At 38.7% G+C, this 20091-nt stretch overlaps 1 protein-coding gene across 1 annotated transcript; it reads right to left on the reverse strand.

The window, feature by feature from the left end:
• Positions 1-407: 407 nt before the first annotated feature.
• On the reverse strand, positions 408-16258 carry hcrtr2 (hypocretin (orexin) receptor 2). The gene is made up of 7 exons (XM_078273748.1): positions 16048-16258; positions 7623-7801; positions 4699-4942; positions 1643-1758; positions 1324-1544; positions 929-1050; positions 408-574 (listed from the first exon to the last, which is right to left on the reverse strand). The coding sequence occupies exons 1-7, from the start codon at positions 16256-16258 to the stop codon at positions 408-410; spliced, it is 1260 nt and encodes a 419-aa protein (XP_078129874.1).
• Between the last annotated feature and the right edge of the window lie 3833 nt (positions 16259-20091).

Genomic DNA, 20091 nt, shown 5'->3' on the forward strand with positions numbered 1-20091 from the left:
AATAAATACTCTGTAATACATATGCTGGCTTCTGAAAAGTCATACAGTCAAAATATTACAGTCACAATACAATAAAAATATCCATGTGCAATTAAATCAATGTAACTTAACCCATATACACAAAATACATAAGGTATGAGGTATTAAATACTAAACATTTGAAAAGTGTCCTTAGAAAGTTTCAATGAATTACAAGTGATTGCCATATCCCACTGTGTCCGGGAAGTGAGAAGGTCTTCATAAATCAGTGGTCAGTTCTCCAAAGCTCCTAATTTGTGTCATCGTGAAACCAAACATGAAACAAGACATTATCTTCCATTCAAATATCTGTTTGTTTTTATAACCAGGTTTAAACATTGTAATGCCTACCTTAATGATGAGTGTGCCAGAAGAACTCCCCACCTGGATTATAAGACTGACACAATCTGATCTGATATGCGTGACACATTGTCCATGTTGTTGACTTGAGTTGACAGGGACTTCCGGCTGCCTGTGCTCGCTCTGGGCCTCGTGCTCTGTGCTCGATTCTGACCTTGGCAAGAAAAGGCTGCTTTGAACTCCCCGCGGAACTTCCCTGGTGTCAAACAAAAAACAGAAAATCCACCTAGAAACCATTCAGTTTGAACCTTTTATATGCCAAAAACAGCATTTTTTAGTTTCATAGGGGTAACTAACAGCTGAGATGCATGTTTTACCTCAGTCATTATCAGGGCAATACAATACCTAAAACAGTTGATTAATGTAAGATTTTTTTTTTGTGATAAATACAACTTCTTAGATTAATATTTGTATATGCACAACATATTATCAGATGAGGAATTTGAACATTTGAACCAGTGAGCTGTATTGTTGTGGCCAAACGGTCCACTGGATGGCAGTAATGAACCCACACAACTGGTCTAAGTGATGAGGCAGGTTACAGACTTACCGCTGAGGAAATTGTAGATGATGGGATTTGCTGCACTGTTAGCATATATGAGCCAATGTGAGAAAGTGAACCATGCATACACTGTCTCTCTGTCATCTGTTTTCTTGAATGTCCCAAAGACTCTGCAGGTAAAGTATGGCATGTATCAGTTAAAGATTCATTTTGGATGATTTTAATGCTATACTATCACATTATTTTAAATCAGGATAACAAGAAACAATTCAGTACTTATACTCTATCAGTCATTATTAAACATGAAACTACTAAGGTGAGCTTCAAATGTAAAAAAAAGAAGAAAAAAAAAAGAAATGCAAACTGTGAGCCCTGGTTTATCACAGCATCTGTATTTGAAGGGCTTTTGATCCTTGAAGCAGCAGAGCTCAAGATAGTTTTACCTTTTCATGACATTGAGCACACTGATTGGCAGGTAGCAAATGGCGAAAACAAAGAGCACCACCATCAGCATGCGAGCCGCCTTGCGTCGGGCTCGCACTTGTTTGATCTCAGCACAAACCGTGCTGGTCCTGACCCTCACGGGCTGTCCCGGCCCTGGAATCGGAGCTGAGCACTGGATGGACCACCACTTCCTCTGTATTACTGATGTGCTCCCAGGAAGCTGTTAATAAAATATGTGCATACATCAGGCATCCTAAACTTGGCTTTGTAAGAGCTGACGTATCACTTTAAAAAAACATAAAGCGCTGGAATACAAACCTGTTGACACCACAGCTTGTGACATATCTGGATATACGCCAGGACCATGAGACATAAGGGTGCAAAGTATGTGACAATGAAGAAACAGGTGTGGTACACCTTTGGGTAGATCTCAGCTGTTCAAAGAATAAAAAAAACCATCATCATAATTTGACTGAAATCTGTCTGGATAGTGACTGATAGCTAAGACTTTCCCCCTCCGTTACTGTTGCTATGTCAATCCTTCCATTCTCTAGCACAGCACATTTAAAACGTGGCAGATTTATCACCTGAAATAAGCAGTCATTTCTTTGACTTCACATAAAAGTGTAATCAAGAGCAGGCTTCTCATTTCTAGCCGAAGACTGTGGATTTTGTCTGCAGAAAGACAATATAAAAAACATAATTGCCAAGAAAAAAATCATCCTGTAGAGCCTACATCCTATTTTATGTCTAGTTTTTCTACAGCTGTCTTCATCATTCTGAAACCAGATCACAACAAATGTTGAGGATGATTCATTTTGTACTGCTGCCACCTAAAGAGAGGCAAAATGGATGTTACTATTTTTAAGTTGCATAACATGCAGTAGGTAGGGTAGAAAATTTGGCGTAAACAGCATTGCTGATCTTGAAACCGATTTTTGTGATATTATGCTGGAGTAGAGTTTACAGAATGAATGTTTAGCTGACAAATCTGCTATATTTTAATCAATCCCATATTAATATGGGCTTCTCTTACTGCAAAACACTTAAAAAGCCATACATCCTATGAATGCTGTAGGACTCTAGTTTGTGGTAGTAAAGTTTCATGAGGCTGCGATTATCCTAGAGGTCATAACAGGTCATTTTATACAGCAGAGGTCAAGTTTCAACAAATGCCTCACTACAATGAAATGGCTATATATGGGGAATAACATCATCACACATGAATACAATTGTGCTCATTAAATCCACAAGATTCTCTCCTGTCCAGTCATACCAAACGTATGCATTTCCAAGACTGTTTAGTGACCCCAGTATACAGAGATAAACAAATACACCATTTTAGGTGAATATGCAAAAATCACACATTAATACTGCATGGGGAAAACTGGAGGGTTTATGTCCCAAACTGCATGGGATTCACATCAAGTGGGCATGTCTGTAAAGGGGAGACCCGTGGGTACCCATAGAAGCCATATTTTATTCAGATATCTTGAGGTGAGAGGTCAAGGGGCCTCTTTGACAATAGCCATGCATTTCCTAACCTGGCCTAATTTTGGAGATGACAATGTTGGTATCCATTGATTCCGTAGGTCATTTAGTTTCATTTGATACCAGTATCTTCACTCTAGCTTTAAAATGGAGCCTGCTATAGCCTCTAAAAGACATCAGCCTAAAAGGATTCACGGTTTTTGAGAAAATATTCTAGGCTGGAGCACCAGAAATCGATTATTAGACTCAGTAGAAGTAGCATTTCCTTAATATGATTGCTCTGAAATGTCCTTGATTAATATCTCAATATTTCTGAAGGCGAAGTCTTTGGTGTTCTTTATAGATGTGTTTTTTAAGCATTTCAGACAGGACATGACATGACAGAAAATGAGGGTTTCAAATATGGAAAAATTAATGTCAAATTCACATTGTCAAAGCAAATCAAATAAAGTATAGGCTGTGCTGTTAACACCATTTCATTCCTATCACAGTTTGATTTTAAGTGTTAAAGGGTGGATGCATTATTTGGTAGAAATGATTGTAGCTACCAGCTGTAATGCATTTCAGATAAGGTCATGGTTAAATGTTTGAAATTCACACTGTGAAGCCAAAATGGTTACATTAAAGATGTCAAAAACCCAGCAAGTCTGACAGTTGCTTCATCTGAGACGCCACATAATAAAAACTGTGAGCAGCAAAATTGTCAGTGCTATTATACACAAATTGTAATAGATGTAACACTCTGGTCTGACAAAGGAGGAGATGCGAATAATGCATCTACCCAACTCTTAGTAAGAACACTTACTCATAACAAATAGTGATAGATATTGAATGGTGTTACTAGTATATATTTTTTTTACATATTGTTTTATTTGATTTACTTTGACTTGACAGAGTGAATTTAACACCTGGCATTCTTTTTTTTCCTCTCTAAAAGCCTCATTCTTGAACAACAGTTTATAACTATCTGCTTAAAAACACATAAAAAAAGAACACTAAAGTGTTCGCCCTCAGAAATAAGCCTATTGAGATATTAATCAAGGAAACCTGGGACGTTTGAGTTAATATAAACAGCCAATAATGCTACTAATGTTACTCAGGTACAAGATAGCTGGGTATGCTAAAACTTTAGATAGACAGATACACAAACTGTTTAATCCATTCCTTACACATTTGCTCTTGCATTTTAGGTTTTGGAGAGGTGGTAAAAAATACTGCTCTTCACACTATTTTGGCACTAAGTATCGATCTTACTGTATGACGTGTGAAGAAGTGAAGAAGTCCAAAGCGTGACAGGCCTGCTCTGCCGAATTTTCTGTTACAATTCTCGGCTATTTTCTCATTAAAAAAGACTAAAAAGGACACTAAACTGCTGCTTTGAGGTATTTCTAAAGGGTACAGTTCCAAATAATTTTGTTCCAAAGTATTTCTGTCATTGACCTTTTCCTGTCAATAAAGTAAGCAATCAGTGTTTAATAGCTTTCAAATCAATAGCCTGCTCAAATTATTGTAACCTAATGAAGGTGAAGCGATTGAAACGCTGTTTCTCTTTGCAAGATTCTCCTCCTTTGAGGGCTTTAAGAGACTTGCTTATCTTAGCAAAGTCATTCATCCTACTTTATTAGTCCTTGTTATCCCTGTAAACGGTGCTCTGCTCTCAGAATGTTGCCATTGGACAAAAAGTATCAAATGGCAGCTAAATGGCATCAGACACAAAACTGATTGTAGCACACCAAATATAATACTCTGCTGAGGGTTGCCCCCTTTGTAAAAAAAAACAAAAAAACAAGAGAAATTGTGACTGAAAGTTGTCCTTTTAGTAGACCTTTTAGACATTTGGTACAATGTTTTCATGTGTTAAAGAGGGATTTGTGAAAACTAACCTCCCCAATGTTCATCACACACTGTGAACAGGCTGGTCTTGTTTGTTAGTTCAGGCAGCAGGCTGCTGCACTCCATCACAATAGCCTGAGGGATCATGATGATGCACGACACAACCCAGATGACAACAATACTCTTGCGAGCCCTCTTAGCTGTGCTCTTAAACATCAGCGGGTGGCAGATAGCATACCAACGGTCTTGGGCAATACAACTCAGTGTCAAGACTGATACAGAAACAGAGATGGTCTGGAGAAGAAAAGAAAGACTAGTTAGATGGAGACAAAACTATTTATTTTACTATTTAAGGACTTCAAAGTCAGAAACCAGAAATAGACCCTTGGCTTCTTACTGTATTTAATGGTTTGCAACTGTGACATTTAGTAGGAGACATTCACCTACAATTTGATTGCATAATTTGGAGTGGTTATGGAGAAGTAAACATTAATTAAAACATTATTTCAAAGTTGTAGTTATTGGGGATTTGCTCAAAATCTTGGTACTTGGCTATAAAGCAAGTATTTAGTCAACAGCCTTCTAATAGAACTGTCAGCTTTTTTCTTTTTCCGTGATCCACTGGCACTGTAAAGTCCCAGAGTGAGTCTGCAGTGTTGGGTCACAGACAATGTTCTTTGTCTTCTTCCTGAATCTGAATTACACACCTGCCTCACTCTTAAGGAGACTTTGGGGTAGGCATAGTTGTACCAGATGAAGCAAGATTTCAGTTATGGACCTGTGGAATTAGGCTATGATGCATGAAAAACTATTTTCAAGATGCTCTCATTCCATTTAAGCGTGTTGCAGATGGTTGTCTTAAGTGAGTCCTATTGGTTCACAGCAGCGGCATAATATTACTGTGGGAGATAAACCTGTGGGTTCTGGTGGATTCATGTCCTGTGGGAAATAAACGCTCAGCTTCCTCACTTTGAAATGTTTAGCTTAAGTATGCCAGCAGTGAACTAAATCACCTTTGCTGACTAATTTCCTTCATTTAAAAGGTCTAAGAGAAATCTTTGCCTCGTAAACAGAAAGGGACAAATCCTCACATAATTGTCATGTGCCAGAAAATCATTACTGAATTGACAGGTATGTTGAGTGACGTTAAAGGCTGAGTACGCTGAACGTGACGTAAAAATAGAAACCACAGGGAGTGGATCATGTTCTTCCTGCATGAACAATAGTTTGGTATTAAGTTACCCATAGATAGAGATGTTATGATATCAGTCTAGGGTCTTTAGAGAAGTGGACAGGGCCATGAGGGGGCTTGTTGGTTGATCTGAACCCCTCTTAGGTAGGAAAGCATACACTCATCCAGGCCAGTTTAGGACTCGCTCTCACGTTAAATGTATCACACAGGGAGAGAAGACAATACCATTAATGTTAGGCGCTAGGTTAGCCTTTAGTAGCTGTGTTTCTTTGTTATACGAGCCCAGGTTAGCTTAGAATTGTGACAGAGATCATAGATGAGTTTAATTCTGTTATAGTTTAAAATATAGGCCCTCTTCTGCATAATGCTTTGTGTATGGCTTTTGTTGAACCGTGCAGTGAACCCATTCAGTGTATTGCAGACCTTCAATACAAGCTAAGCCTAAGCAGCTTTAAGCTTTCATTCAGAGCTTCCAATATGTTTTTCTTGTGCTGCCTTGAGCCAATCCATCTTGTTTACTACAATATTTGATTAACTGTAAATACAAACCGAAGACTTAAACTGTGTTGCTGCAGTTTCAACAAGTCAACATTCATTCATGACACAGTTTCTTCAACCACTTTTATAATTTCTTTTAGGAATCAATATTGTCATTTAGTATACAACATTATGTACTGCAGATGGAGATAGCAGAACAGTTTCACTTCTTTGAGATGATCCCCCCTGAGGCAATATATCACTGCAGCACGGGAAACCTAGCAAAATGTCATATGAAATGTAAGGAACTGAAGTAATTCCCAATTGGGAATACATCGGGGACAAAAAGATCCTCATTGATTTATAAAAGCAGCATGAGATGGCCCTTTCCAAATACTGTAGCAGCAGTAGCAAAGCACACAGCACAATCACAGTAAATGTGACCACGAAGGGTTTCAGATAGGCCTCTAATTCACTGCCATGAGGTGTAAGGTGTGAGGTGTGACATGGTAAGCCATCAGCCAGCCCAGCAGACCAATTTGTCACATGTCTGGAATAAATTAAGTGTCTGTAACCCCTGTGGTTTACAGCTGCATCCATCCAGCATATGCTCATACTTTGGTTGCGGTAATCACTTTGATATCGGTGTGTATTGAATACAGCGGGATTTGTGCAGGATCGTGTAAAATTTTGGTGCACTCTCTCAATACTGATATACTGTATATGTGGCCTGCAGTGTAATATGAAATGGATGGTTCTTTTTGGCAGATGTGTTGACACAGTGGAGGCTGATGCTGCAATGGAATTTAAAAAGCAAAAGACTTGCCCAAGGCATTGAATCACCATGGAATAACATCAAAGGCCTCATGAGATGTGAAAAAGGTATCCTCATAAATACAGACACAGAAAATTTTAAGAATAATAGAAACAGGTCTTTTCTCCTCACCTTTCATAAAGAAGCTAAGCAGAGCATTCAAAGATAGCCAGCATGTCTCTCTCTCTCTCTCTCGCTCTCTCTGGTAGCCTACACTTTGTTTGTTTGTTTGCTTTGTTGCTTTGTAACAACTCAGCCATGCACACATCGCCATTGCTGATATTCAATAGTGCTTTATTTATGTGAATAGTTATTTTAATACATTATATTAATTTTTGGTTCAGACCACATGTGTGTTCTTCATCCTTCTTTGTCTGAACCGCAAGCCACTTCGTGACACTCATATTCCTAAACATTTCTTTATGGTTCAGATCAGGTCAAGATTTCAAATATCCTGTTTGAAAAAGCAAATGCCAAAGTTGATCTCTTACCTGCAGATATGGCACAATTTTGCAAAGAGTCTTTCCAAAGAACCACGTCTCTGTGATGTCTACCACGAGACTCGCAGGCAGGCAGATGATGGTAACCAAGACATCAGCAAAGGAGAGATTTACTATGAAGTAGTTGGTCACGGTGCGCATGTGACGGTTTTTCAACACTGCAAAGCAAACTGAAAATGATGCACAATCAAAGACCCTCCAATAAAGGCTCATATTTATCACGAGGGCAGGGTATTTAATGTTAATCACCAACTGTCTTGAAGTCATGTTGTCAATCACAGAATGTGAATTAAAAATCAACGTTATTCCTGTTTACGTCTTTGTTCCTGTTGGCAAAATATGAATCAATCAGAAATTTGCATAAGGACATTTAAATGTGAATGTGATAGTGTGACATTGCATGCTGAGACTGACATAGTACAGTGTTCTCTCATTTGGCAAGGTGAATTAACAACATTGTTCAGCTGCTTTACATGTCTCATGGTAACTACATCTAATCCAGTGTCCAGAATTGGCAGATAAACATATTGGTTTTAAAGTCACATAATTTTATATCTACAGTATCATCAGACCATTGTCTTGATGCAATATATAATATGCGACAAATGTAATCATTACAAATAAACAAAAAATACTAAAATAAACTCCATAATGAAATAGCAAAACATAAAGTTAAACCTTTTTGCATTATTGTGTCTTTTAAAGTGACAGTACCTTGAATATTAGTTTCTCACTGTTGCTTTGCCTGGTGAAGCACACAGCTTGTTAGTACATTTAAAAGTTATATACAGTGAATTTAAAAAGATTAAGGGACATTAACATACATGTAACATTATTCAAGCAATTGAATTTCTCCACATTTTTTAACATTACATGCAGTATAATCTGTATCTACTGTGTATCATTTATTAAAAAAAAACATATTTGGTATGTGCTTGTCTGCCCATCATAGGTTTGTAGTTTGTAGTCTGTAGTTAGTCTGTCCTGTCATACTGTCTGTTTGGTTAAATAAAATGGAAATGTCCAGCATAGCAGTTACTCATGTATTGCTTTTGGAATATATGAAGCATAAATAATTAGGGGTCCAAGCCCGAGGGGGCTGGGAACCGCGGTAGCAAAGCTACGCGATTCATCGTAAACCTACTTTTTTGAACTCCTCCTATACCATGCGACCGATCTGCACAAAACTTGGTACCTAGCATCTCCCGACCGACCTGACAAAAATGTATCAAAAGAATTTAAATTGCGCAAATTACGCACAAACAAATTTGTGTAGCTAGCTACAACAACACAAACTTTGCCATATCTCGGCCAAAATAAATGCTATCAAAGTGAAGCTCCCACATTACACATCACACATAAGAAACCCGTACATCCACGTGTTCCTTGAATCGAGCTGAATCCAATGATATAGGCCACGCCATGCCCATGTAAATTATTTCGCAATATCGCACAATATGCAAAACCCACTTTTTCGAACTCCTCCTAGGCCTATCTCCACGAAACCTGGTATGTAGCATCACTTTATCATATTTCGGCCAAATCAAATGCTATCGGCAAAAAACTTGTTGTTCAACATCGCACTACGATGCTCTGTACCAAATTTAGCGAAGATCGGTCATTAGGGGGCGCTATAATCAACGTTTATGTGTTTTGGCCGATAACTCAATGCAAGTAAATGGGACATTTGCGATTGCAATTGCTCTGCCGTAGTAATTGCTATCAACATGAAACTTGTGATGCTTGTTCAGCATGCCGCTCTGAGGCTCTGTACCAACTTTGGCGAAGATCGGCCATTAGGGGGCGCTATAGTCAACGTAGACCAGTTTTGGCTCTTTTACTCAATCAATGTTAATGGGATATTTGCAATGGCAAGGTACCACAGACCTTGCAACTCACACATCTCAATATTTCCTGACATTTGCCTCGCCATAGTTACGCTTTGGGTTCCGCTTTCACATGCTCCCGGGTCGTCGGGGCGACTAGCGCCGAGGAGGTTGGGCCCCGTCATAACTGCTTGCAGTTCCAGTTAATAATTGTTTCCGACCCTCCATGCTCTAAAAAGAGACTACAGAACTACAACAAAGTACGACGGGGCAAGAAACCCAAACAGTCAGACAGATTCTAAGCGAGAGAGAAAAAAGTAACTGTTTGTAAAAGCATTTTGCCTTCCTTTGTTTGGCAGTGTGTTCTGTAATTTCTTAAGACAGCAAAGTAGCCTACATCACTTTCTTTTAACTGCAAAAACAATATTGTGAACATGAGTACATAATGTGTACTCTTAGTAAATGTAGCGTGCAACTGGGGCACAGCTGTTTTTCCTGTAATTCTTGAGTAATTCATATTCATTCAGACATGGTGTAACCTGTCTGCAATACGAATGTATAAAATGACAGAGAGAATTTGGATGGTGGGTGGGAAAAGTTTCTCTACGCTAAAAAACATGCATGCTTCTGAAAAGTATTTTTATTTGAATTATTTTAGGTGGTTTTGCTATAAAGAGCTGACTCAGAGACCAGTGTGTACTGTCAATAGACGGATAGAATAGGCCTTCTTTGGGTAAATAAGCCTTCTACCCTTAATTCAGTTTTCTACCACTCCTGTACATGTATGCTGCATGATTTATGCATCAGATAATATCCATTGTCTAATATTAAACTGCTACCTGACTGTCAGTGGACTCTTTAGTCAACTTCTCTGTGTTTTCTGTGCACTGTAGATTAATTGGTGTTGATTGACTGGTGTCAGATTTACGTGTTTAAAGTGTTTTCTTTTGTTCACTATTTCTTTTTTAAGCCCCATATGTGATATAATCACTTTAAAATGCAGACATGATACTGCAGCAGATTATATAAGAAAAAATAATAATAATAGACTGTGACTGTAACTGTAACTACGCACAACGTCAAAGATAGGATGCATTCAAGTGAAATCTTTTTAAGCATATCTGATCAACTGGGGATATCAGAAGCTGCTACAATAACAATAAAGATCTAAAGTTACTAAAACCAAAAAGAGTAATAGTCATAACGTATCCTGCAGTATAAATAAACATTCTGGCTGCATGGTCTTCTTTTGTGCATCAACAGTTACGGTAAGCTACTGAAGTTGGATGGGTTTTTTTTCTGCTGGGAGAAAGACATGAGTCAGCTCCTTTTCATCCACCGTGTCTCGGTTACAGCTCCCCATGCTGCTACAGGAACCAAGCTGCTACAGGCGCTATCACCAAAACACAGACACATCTAGACCACATCTCATCTTTAAAACCACACATGAAAGAACACATTATCATTAATCCCTGGAGGATGGTTGGATCCACATTAATGCAAGCTAAGGCACTATTGGGACTATTATGTATTTTGTGAAAAACATTGGAATAGAAAGTAGGAAAAAGTAACTTTCATAAATACGCATATGAATGAGACAGTGCTACAACTTGAAAGTTCCTACCTAAAAATGTTTGGTTTACATAGCCATAATTTACTGTCTGTGTCCCTGCTTTTAAGTTTTTAACCACAAAAGTGGTGCAATCATGTTTTTATCATCAAGACACAGAGACCATTTGATATGCCTTGATCTCATCATGCCTGGATTATTGCAACAGCCTCTTTACTTGCTTGAACCAAAAAATCTATGAATTGACTCCAGACTGTACAAAAGTCAGCTGCCAGGCTTTTAACCAGAACCAAGAGACGTGATTCATGCCACTCCCGTTTTAGCCGCTTTACACTGGCTCCCAGTATGTTTTAGATTTTCAAGATTTTACTGATCACTTTTAAGGCTCTTCATGGCCTCACACCCTAGACCCTGACCTCCTGGTACCATACATGCCAGTATGTACTTTGAGATCCTCAGGCAGAGGTCTTTTGTCTGAAATAGAGGTGGGCAATATATCGATATTATATCAATATTGTGATATGAGACTAGATATTAGATTTTGGATATCGTAATATGGCATAAGTGTTGTCTTTCCCTGGTTTTAAAGGCTGCATTACAGTAAAGTGATGTCATTTTCTGAACTTACCAGACTGTTGTAACTGTTTTATTATTTGCCTTTACCCACATTCATTATTCATTATATCCACATTACTGATGATTATTTATCAAAAATCTCATTGTGTAAATATTTTGTGAAAGCACCAATAGTCAACACTACAGTATTTCCACATCTCATTAATAACCTTTGTAGAAGCAACATAAGGGCAAGACTTCTTATACAGCATACACAAGAAAAATACAGTTTTTTTCTTCCTGTAAAGTGCAAAGTGTTTTATCCTAAATTCTGTGTGCACAAACGGTTTTTTGGTTTGTTTTGTTTTCCCCTATAATCAACTTGCAGTCTACCAAGCTAGCTAGCGCTAAATCAGCAGTAAAGTGTGTCGATATCTGAGTGTTTTGTATCAACATCACCAACCACTGCAACATTCATACAAAACAGAGCTGAGGCCCGTCAGTATCTGTCAAAACACTGCTTCTTTTTAGTCCTCTAACTCTGCCATAATGGATGATTCGAGGATCCTCAATGACTAGTCTTCGTATTTGTCCTGCCTATTGTTGGCCCCTTTAATTAATCCCCTCTCAATTAGGTTAGTTAGGTCCTGACACAGTATCCTGTTTCAAATCAGGTCAAACCATTGAGGACAATTTAAATTTTAAAGTCATTTGATTTCAGGTCAAGGACAAGCAGAGTGCAAAGAGTGCACACCCAAAAGAGCTGCTTCAAAAACTATAAGCACATTCTGGTCTGACTTTGTTGGGTTTTTTTCATTTGAAAAGCCTAATAAATATTTTTATCTAAATCTAAATATTCTATTAAAATAATTTGCAGCACCTGGTACAGCGATCGGTACAATTGGTACAATTGTCCAGGACCATCATTGAGCAATACAATTCTGACTGACAGTATATCTTACTGCATATCAATGTGTAAACAAACTCTGAAAAGGTAGTAAAAAAAAAAAGGCCAATACCAAGTCCTGACATAAGTCATTAATCAAAGTTTCTGACAAATGTTTCACCAGTATTAACCAAAACATTTGTCCATAATGCATCTCAACTTTTTTTCAATCTTGTTTTTCTAAGAAGAGACAATTTTATTTGGAATAAAAATCACTCTCTATCTCTAGTTGGCCTGAGGTACCTCACGAGGGTTTTGGACAATTAGGCTAACAGTTAAATATGTTAATTTAGGTAAATTTGTGGATAATTATCAATCAAAATGTGGATAATTCATTCAAAATCATTAAAAATGATAGATTCTGCACACCACAGTGCTGCTGCCATTACAACTCTATTATGCAATGTTTTTGATGGTCACATTAAATTGAATGACTCCCTGAAACATGAACAGGTTGCTTGTACAGCACATTTAACTGAGGAACTTGGGTTGAACAATATTTACATACATATTTGTGTGAAGGTTGATAGTTCTTAAGGCCTTTACAAACCGTGGGTGTGACGAATAAACAAAAAATGCCAAATACTCACTTGTGAATATTGTGCATCAAAACTATTCATTACGCTGATGTGAATTTGCGACAGTTGCAACACTTCGCGGCAGCTTATCACAGCCAGTTCAGGACATATTTTAGGATGTTTGAGGTCCTTCTGGGGATAATAGTGCCGCATCCAAGGAGGCAGAGGACCAACCAAACCTTGACAAAAGGACATGGTCTTGGTTCGCACCACAGACTCTCTGGGTTGTTGTTTTATAATCCTCATAAGTGTTGATTGGTTGATGTCTTTCTTTGCGGTGCAAGAACTCAAAAAAATCGTTCCAGAAAAGAATTATATCACTTTTTTGCTGCGTTATTCAAGTCTCGCTGGAGTTTTGACCTCTTAAGGTTTTAACATTCAACAATTACAAAACTGTATGCCAATAACATTTACTTTACTAGCTAAGACATTTCTTACATTTTTCTGTTGCGTGATTTAGTAAATCAGAAGTTGATATTTCCATGTTGGATGTAATTGGCTGTTTGTTACAAACTCTTTCTTGTTCATGTGAACATGATAATCTGCCTTGTATGACTGGTTATTCCAAATCATGTTAGGTTTAGTGAAGCCAGATAACTAAGAGAGCTCTCGCTGATAGGCTGATAGTAGCTTGCTTGTGTCGTTATAGGATATAGGAATAACTTTCTTTAGTTATGTTTTACACACCAGGTTTTGCTTTAATCGTAAATACTCAAATTTCTTTCTATACGGACATTTGCCTTTCAAAATAACAAAATAATATATTTACTAAATAATGTTAATTATTATACATCAGTCATGTTTACTAGCACATATTAGCATGCAAAAGTGGGACATTATTATTATTATTTTATTTTTATTTTTTTTTAAATGCTGTTTCATTTCAACACAAGATGAAATCCTCACTAAGCGAGCCAGATCTAAGATGTTGGCACACACACACAAAGAATAAGCTGGTCTGTAGTCTAATGAACTGATCACTATTTAGTAAATAATTGGCTTTAATCCACTTAAGACTTTTGTAGGTGTGCTGTGGCCCACAGCAACAGTTATGTGCACCTACAACAAAGACATAACCCCTCTTTGAACTCCTGTTATTGTGGTCATAATTAAATGAATGCAGTACTAAACACAATGGCATGCATCTGATGCTGTGCTGCTGGTTGAACGAGGTGTCCGTCTATAAAGCCTGTAGCAAAAGGCAGTTTTAGTGGTATACCATAAACTGAAAAATAATTAATTCACTGTTTCTTTGTTTCTTTGTTTGTCTGTTTGTTTGTTAGAGGCTCACCAGAGGTGCAGATACCAGTAGCTTTTGCTGCCCTGACACAGTCAAGACACTGTGGGTTATTGGCAAAAGCCTCCAACTGGCATTGGCCACCTTTGGTGCCCGTCTACTAGAATCTTAACATATAGGTAATTAGTTTGATAATAAATTAACCTGAATTTAAAATGTTTTGCCACTTTGGGGCAGCACAAACAAGCAGTAGACAAAACATTGACATATTATCACCTTACAACGTTGATATGGTAAACATGTTAGCAATTGCTAAACTGTTTAAACATCCAACAGATACAAAGTGACATTAGTATTCATTTGGAGTATTCATTGTGTCTACCTGATGAATGTAAGTCATAATAATAGTGTGATTTCCTTTCAGTGATAATGCTGCTGCAAACTGATGTGGGTGAAGGAGCATCCCTCCCCCAAAATGCTCTTGAGAAAAGCTATAGTTAAACAGGCTATGTATTCAGAATACAAACTACTCCCATCAGGTAGACACTATAGGGTTCCAAATAATTACAGGAGAATCTCTTACACTCAAATTATGCACAAGAAATTACATTTTAGTTAGAATGAATGAGCATTGTTTAATCAACATGTCATGTACTCAAATAGTACAAATATCATTACCTTCTTTGTCTCACATGCTGAGGAGAAATACTGCAGCACATCTAGTTAAACTAAAACAGTTAATTAAAAAGTTAGGACAGCTGTATTCCAGGCTCCTGTTTTTTAAACAAAACTTAAAAATTGGTCCAGTTTGGTTTGCAGGGACAGCAATTATGACCAAAATGTGTTTTTGATTTTAAAAAATGGTTCCAGTGGAGAAAAAATAGCTTCAGATAAACAAAGAGAGAGGAGGAATCCTACAGTGAGATGAACAGTACACATTCACACAAAACGCCATTAGGAGTTGAGATTGAGATGGATCAAACTGAGCAGGTTGTGACATTGGAGCTTTTGCTGGGCACCACCAGTGGACTCCCTCACTGGTACAAACAAATCTTGCCAAATATATCACAGCAGTTTCCCAATAAATTGCCCCCATATGAAGCAGTGGCAATACAAGTCAGAGAAGCAGGTGCAAGGTCACTTGAGTCCCCTTTAAATTAAATTGTAATTGCTCCTGCTCAGAACAATGTCCTCATATTCTGAGTCTGAATGTAAGTCAATGGATTTCTCAAATACGCCTGAAAACTATAAACAGCAACGAAACAGCCCTAGAGATGGATGGATAACAGATGAATGACAGTATTGTGAATTAAGACGTCAATCTGTGTGTGCAAAAGGCTTGTTTACCCCATTCTTGCATTGAGAGCAAAGTATTTCCGCTCACAGTGTAAAACAATGATATAATGTACACAATCTGTATTTTTATACACATCTGTGGGGGTCCAATTCTGAACATTTCGATCTGCACTGAGAGACGTGCTCGGACTTATCCTCCTTCTCCATCAGCAGCTGCGATTCCAATGAACATCAAAAGACAAACTGGAGTATTTTATATTTTGAGTCACTGTGGCAAAGCTTTATTTTCCTTATAGCAATATGCTCATTCACATTCTCAAGAAGTTGCACTACTTTTGCTGGACTAATTAGCCTACGCATGAATGGAAAAAGACAACAACAAAAAAATGACAATATATCAAAACTTACCCAGCGAGTTTCCAATGAGTGAGACGAAGAACACAATAATGTAAGCCACAATGAGAACCCATTCATACTGCTTGGGGTGTAAGTACTCTCTCCAGATGTATCTCAGAAGTTCGTCCTCATCCACAGGGTGCAGATGTAACTCCGTGCTGTTGGCCACATGAGCCGAGGATAAACAATCCTCGCAATCCAAATTCCCAGTGATCCCAGACATCCTCCGAGGTGTTTATGTGTCGCTTGTATTCCTGCTGTTAGTCTGCTCTGACCTCAGGTTGTAGAGCACACTGCCACTGTAGTGCGATAGCAGCGCGCTTCACAGCAGACCTGTCAGTGTGACGCTGATTTCTCCTCTGTCTCCATCCACCAACACAGCGGATTGTTGGGAGCAAGGAGCTATGAGCTACGTCAATAACCCACAAAGCTCAAAGAAATGAGATGGGAAAGCCTTGATGGAGCAGAGAGAGTATAGGGATACAATTCATTTTCCTGCCGGTCCTGGTTGAGTGTGCTGATATTTATTTTCTGGTATGAATATTAAACAATTTTCCCCGCTGGGGATTTGTCCCCTCTAAAAACTGTATTTATGGCACATTATTATAATTTCAGGCTTTTATGCAAAAGTTCTCTCAAGATTATTATTAATTTTGATATTAAATTCAACCTTAGATTTAGCTAATAATCACATTTGCCTTTGACGGACATGGTAATGTAAACAAATGCAAGTACCCTGACTGGATAACGAGCTGAAGCAGCTTTGTCTGTTTTATATTCAGTGCAGATCTTTATTCGGAGCCTTTTAATGAGCAATGGATGCTCTAAGGACGACTTGAGACAATCTCACAAACGTACTTGATCAAATTGAGTTGAGCTGTCAACCCTGCCTGCTTGAACACAACAGTGCACTTTATTAAAATAAATTGGCTAAATTCCCCAAAAATGGGGGCAAAATGTTGTGATATCAACAAACTCGTATGACAGTAAAAATGTATACCAAATTATGGGGGAAATATGAGTTTAAAATGAAAAATTAAACAAACTAAATGATAAATGGTAAACTAATATTGTTTATTTTTTATGTCATTAAGAGTCCCATCTTTGGTGTGTTCACTGTCTCAAGCTGAGGCATTCTGAAATGCAATAGGTACAAAGTAGCAGGTATCTGCTCACAACACCCCAATGTATTCCAGGGTGTTGAGGCGGCAAATTCTGATGTTAATGATGACAGTGAGAAAAGATGATGAAAGTGGTGGAAACCTGTGGTGAAACAACAAGACAAATATCACAAATGGACGCTGAGAGCTGAGGTCAAAATGGATCAAATCACAAATTTGAAGTATTTGTTCGTCCATGCATGGTGTCATCTTTTGTTGTGCCGATGCGATGTCCACACACTGTGATAGTCACTAACAAAGAATAAAGAAATAAAGAAATGGATTTAGAAAACGTGATGTAGGAAGGAGGGCTTAAGGGTTTGGAGAGAGGGATGAGTGTTGAAGAGATAAGGGATGCAGGGAGAAATCTGGGTGGTGGACGGAATGATGATTGATGGTAGACCAGTGTCGCTGAAGGCAGGAAGACAGGAGGGAACTGTGAGTGGAGCCGTCTCTTGGTGCACTTAGATTATAACAGTGCCCCCAGTAGTTCCTGTATACAAAGAGAGAGAGAAGGAAGAAATGAAAGAGAAAAGAGGGTTTTGGGATGAAAAAACTAGTTACAGGGGAAGGGGATCAAGGTAATTCAATCAGGAGAGACTGTTTGCAGATATGCAAAAGGTTTAATGTACATGAGCAAATAGCTGTACAGAGTATTGGAGATTGGACTCCATTGTTTTATTAATACATTTAATATAGGGATAGGGAACCATGATAGGCTATAACCCCCAAAAACGTTACTGAAATTAGAGGGTAGGAACATGGAGGAAATAGACACACGAAAATTAAATATGAATTAATTTATAAAATATGTGGCTTACCTCCATGTAGCACGGATCTGAAACAGAAAAGCAAATACATTGATCCGTACCCCGAAACAGCATGCAAAATACTTCCCGTATTTCGGACATCGGCGACTCAGGCCGGCATTACCCGGCATTTCTGTCGGTACGGCAACTCAGGCCGGCAAGACACGGCATCTCTGCCAGTACAGCAATTTAGGCCGGTAAACATAGAATGAAACATAGCTTCTGTATTTGATTTTAATTAAATATCTATTATTTTGATTAGGCTTAACTATTTAAGTGCAATAGAAAAGAAGAAAACACACCACCACCGGTTATATGCCGGTTGAAAGAAAACAAGGCATCTCCGCCGTTACGGCAATTTAGTCGGTAAACATAAAATAAAACCATCTTCTTTTTCTTTTTTAATTATCTAGTTCGATTGCAACATAAACAGGATAAATCCGTAACTGTAGGCCTAAATGAAAACACCACCACCGGTTATATGCAAGCTTACCAGATTACGGCTTTAGGGATCGTTGATTTGTGAGGACAACATTGACGTCAGGAGGAATGTATGAAGAGTAAGCTGAAGAAGACCACCGACCCAGCCTTTGCAACAAGGTCCGAGAAATTCCTTGATTGGCCGCCGTGGTAGCAGCCCCTATCCTGAATGAGTGCCCTGAATAATGCTGCGGTGAAATGCCAGATTTGAGGAGAACTAACTCCAGATGTTGCCTAAACCAACCTTTAGACAAGGGAAAATCCCCCGGAATAATGAACAGAGGCGCAAGGGAGTTAGTAGGAGGCCTTACTGTAAAATAGTTCAATATGGATTTAAATGGGCAAAATAGTGTATCTGTGCGGGCAACAATAACTGAGCATGCTCCTCCGTGTTTAGAATGCTTTAGTTGTAAGCAATAGTGATTAGCGTGAAAGGCCAGATCAGAGAAAGTAATATCACTATCGGGGTTGAAGGATTTGAAAGGAGTAGAAAATTCACCGCATCTGAGAAATGCATAGAAAGCTAACAGGAAAACGGACTCCAGAAGTGGGTCGATGTAAGGGGAAAAAACGCCTATCCTGAGTGTCAACACTAGTTTATGCAAAATACCGAGAGTGATAGGCTGCCTGAGGTCAGGGGAAGAAGGGTGCGATTTAGAGACACCTTTCAACAGCAATTTAACGGCCTGATTAGAAAGGAGGCTTTGAAACAATGGATTGTAACACTTTACATGAAACTGTATACCTGCAATCAACCCACAAGTATACTGCACTTTGAAATTGCGAGTATCGGTACAATAACAGATGAATGCACAAATGCTTTTAACAAGAACATGTCTGAGAGGTACACAAATGATTACACAGAATAAAGAAAATGTATGCCAGGCAAAATCACAGGTTTTTAGAGTGGAAGCCGCTAGACCTTTTCTTATGACGGGAAATTGAGATGCCCGAGAAGGGAGAGCAACTGACATTTATTGATGGAAACAGCGGAAGATTGAGACAGAATGCGCAGCAATTTATCGAGCGGGAGAGACGCTTCCATGCTGACGGAATCTAAGGTTATGCCGAGAAACTCCAGGCAGGCGACAGGACCGATAGTTTTCTCCTCAGACAGAGGGACGCCGAGGGAACCAAAACAGCGCCGCAGTTTGCCCAAGGATGAGCCGGAGCCATCGTGGGGGGGGTCTAAGAGAAGAAAGTCGTCCAGCAAGTGAAGCACCGAGGGCACCCTCTCCCTGTTAAGCAGGATCCAGCACAGAGCCTCGGAAATGTGGTTAAATATACACGGGCTGCTTCGGCAGCTGAAGGTTAAACACACCCCAAAATTGAACTTAGAGTCCCACCTAACGCCGAAGAGGGGCCACTGCGAAGGATGAATGGGCACTATTTTAAATGCGTTGGTGATGTCCGCCTTAGAGAGCCAAGCGCCAACCCCCGCCAGCTTAATCAATCTAATGGTTAATATGGTCACATATTAATATGAAACTAAATGGTACTTAACGTGGCAAGTGGTGGGATGTTAGTTGGGTTGCCACCCAGGGGAATATCACCCCCACGAAATGTTTCTGAAGATTTAATCACTTTGAAACTCAAAGGTCTCACAG

This window comes from Sander vitreus, chromosome 17 (genome assembly GCF_031162955.1).
Source record: "Sander vitreus isolate 19-12246 chromosome 17, sanVit1, whole genome shotgun sequence".
Lineage (NCBI taxonomy): Eukaryota > Metazoa > Chordata > Actinopteri > Perciformes > Percidae > Sander > Sander vitreus.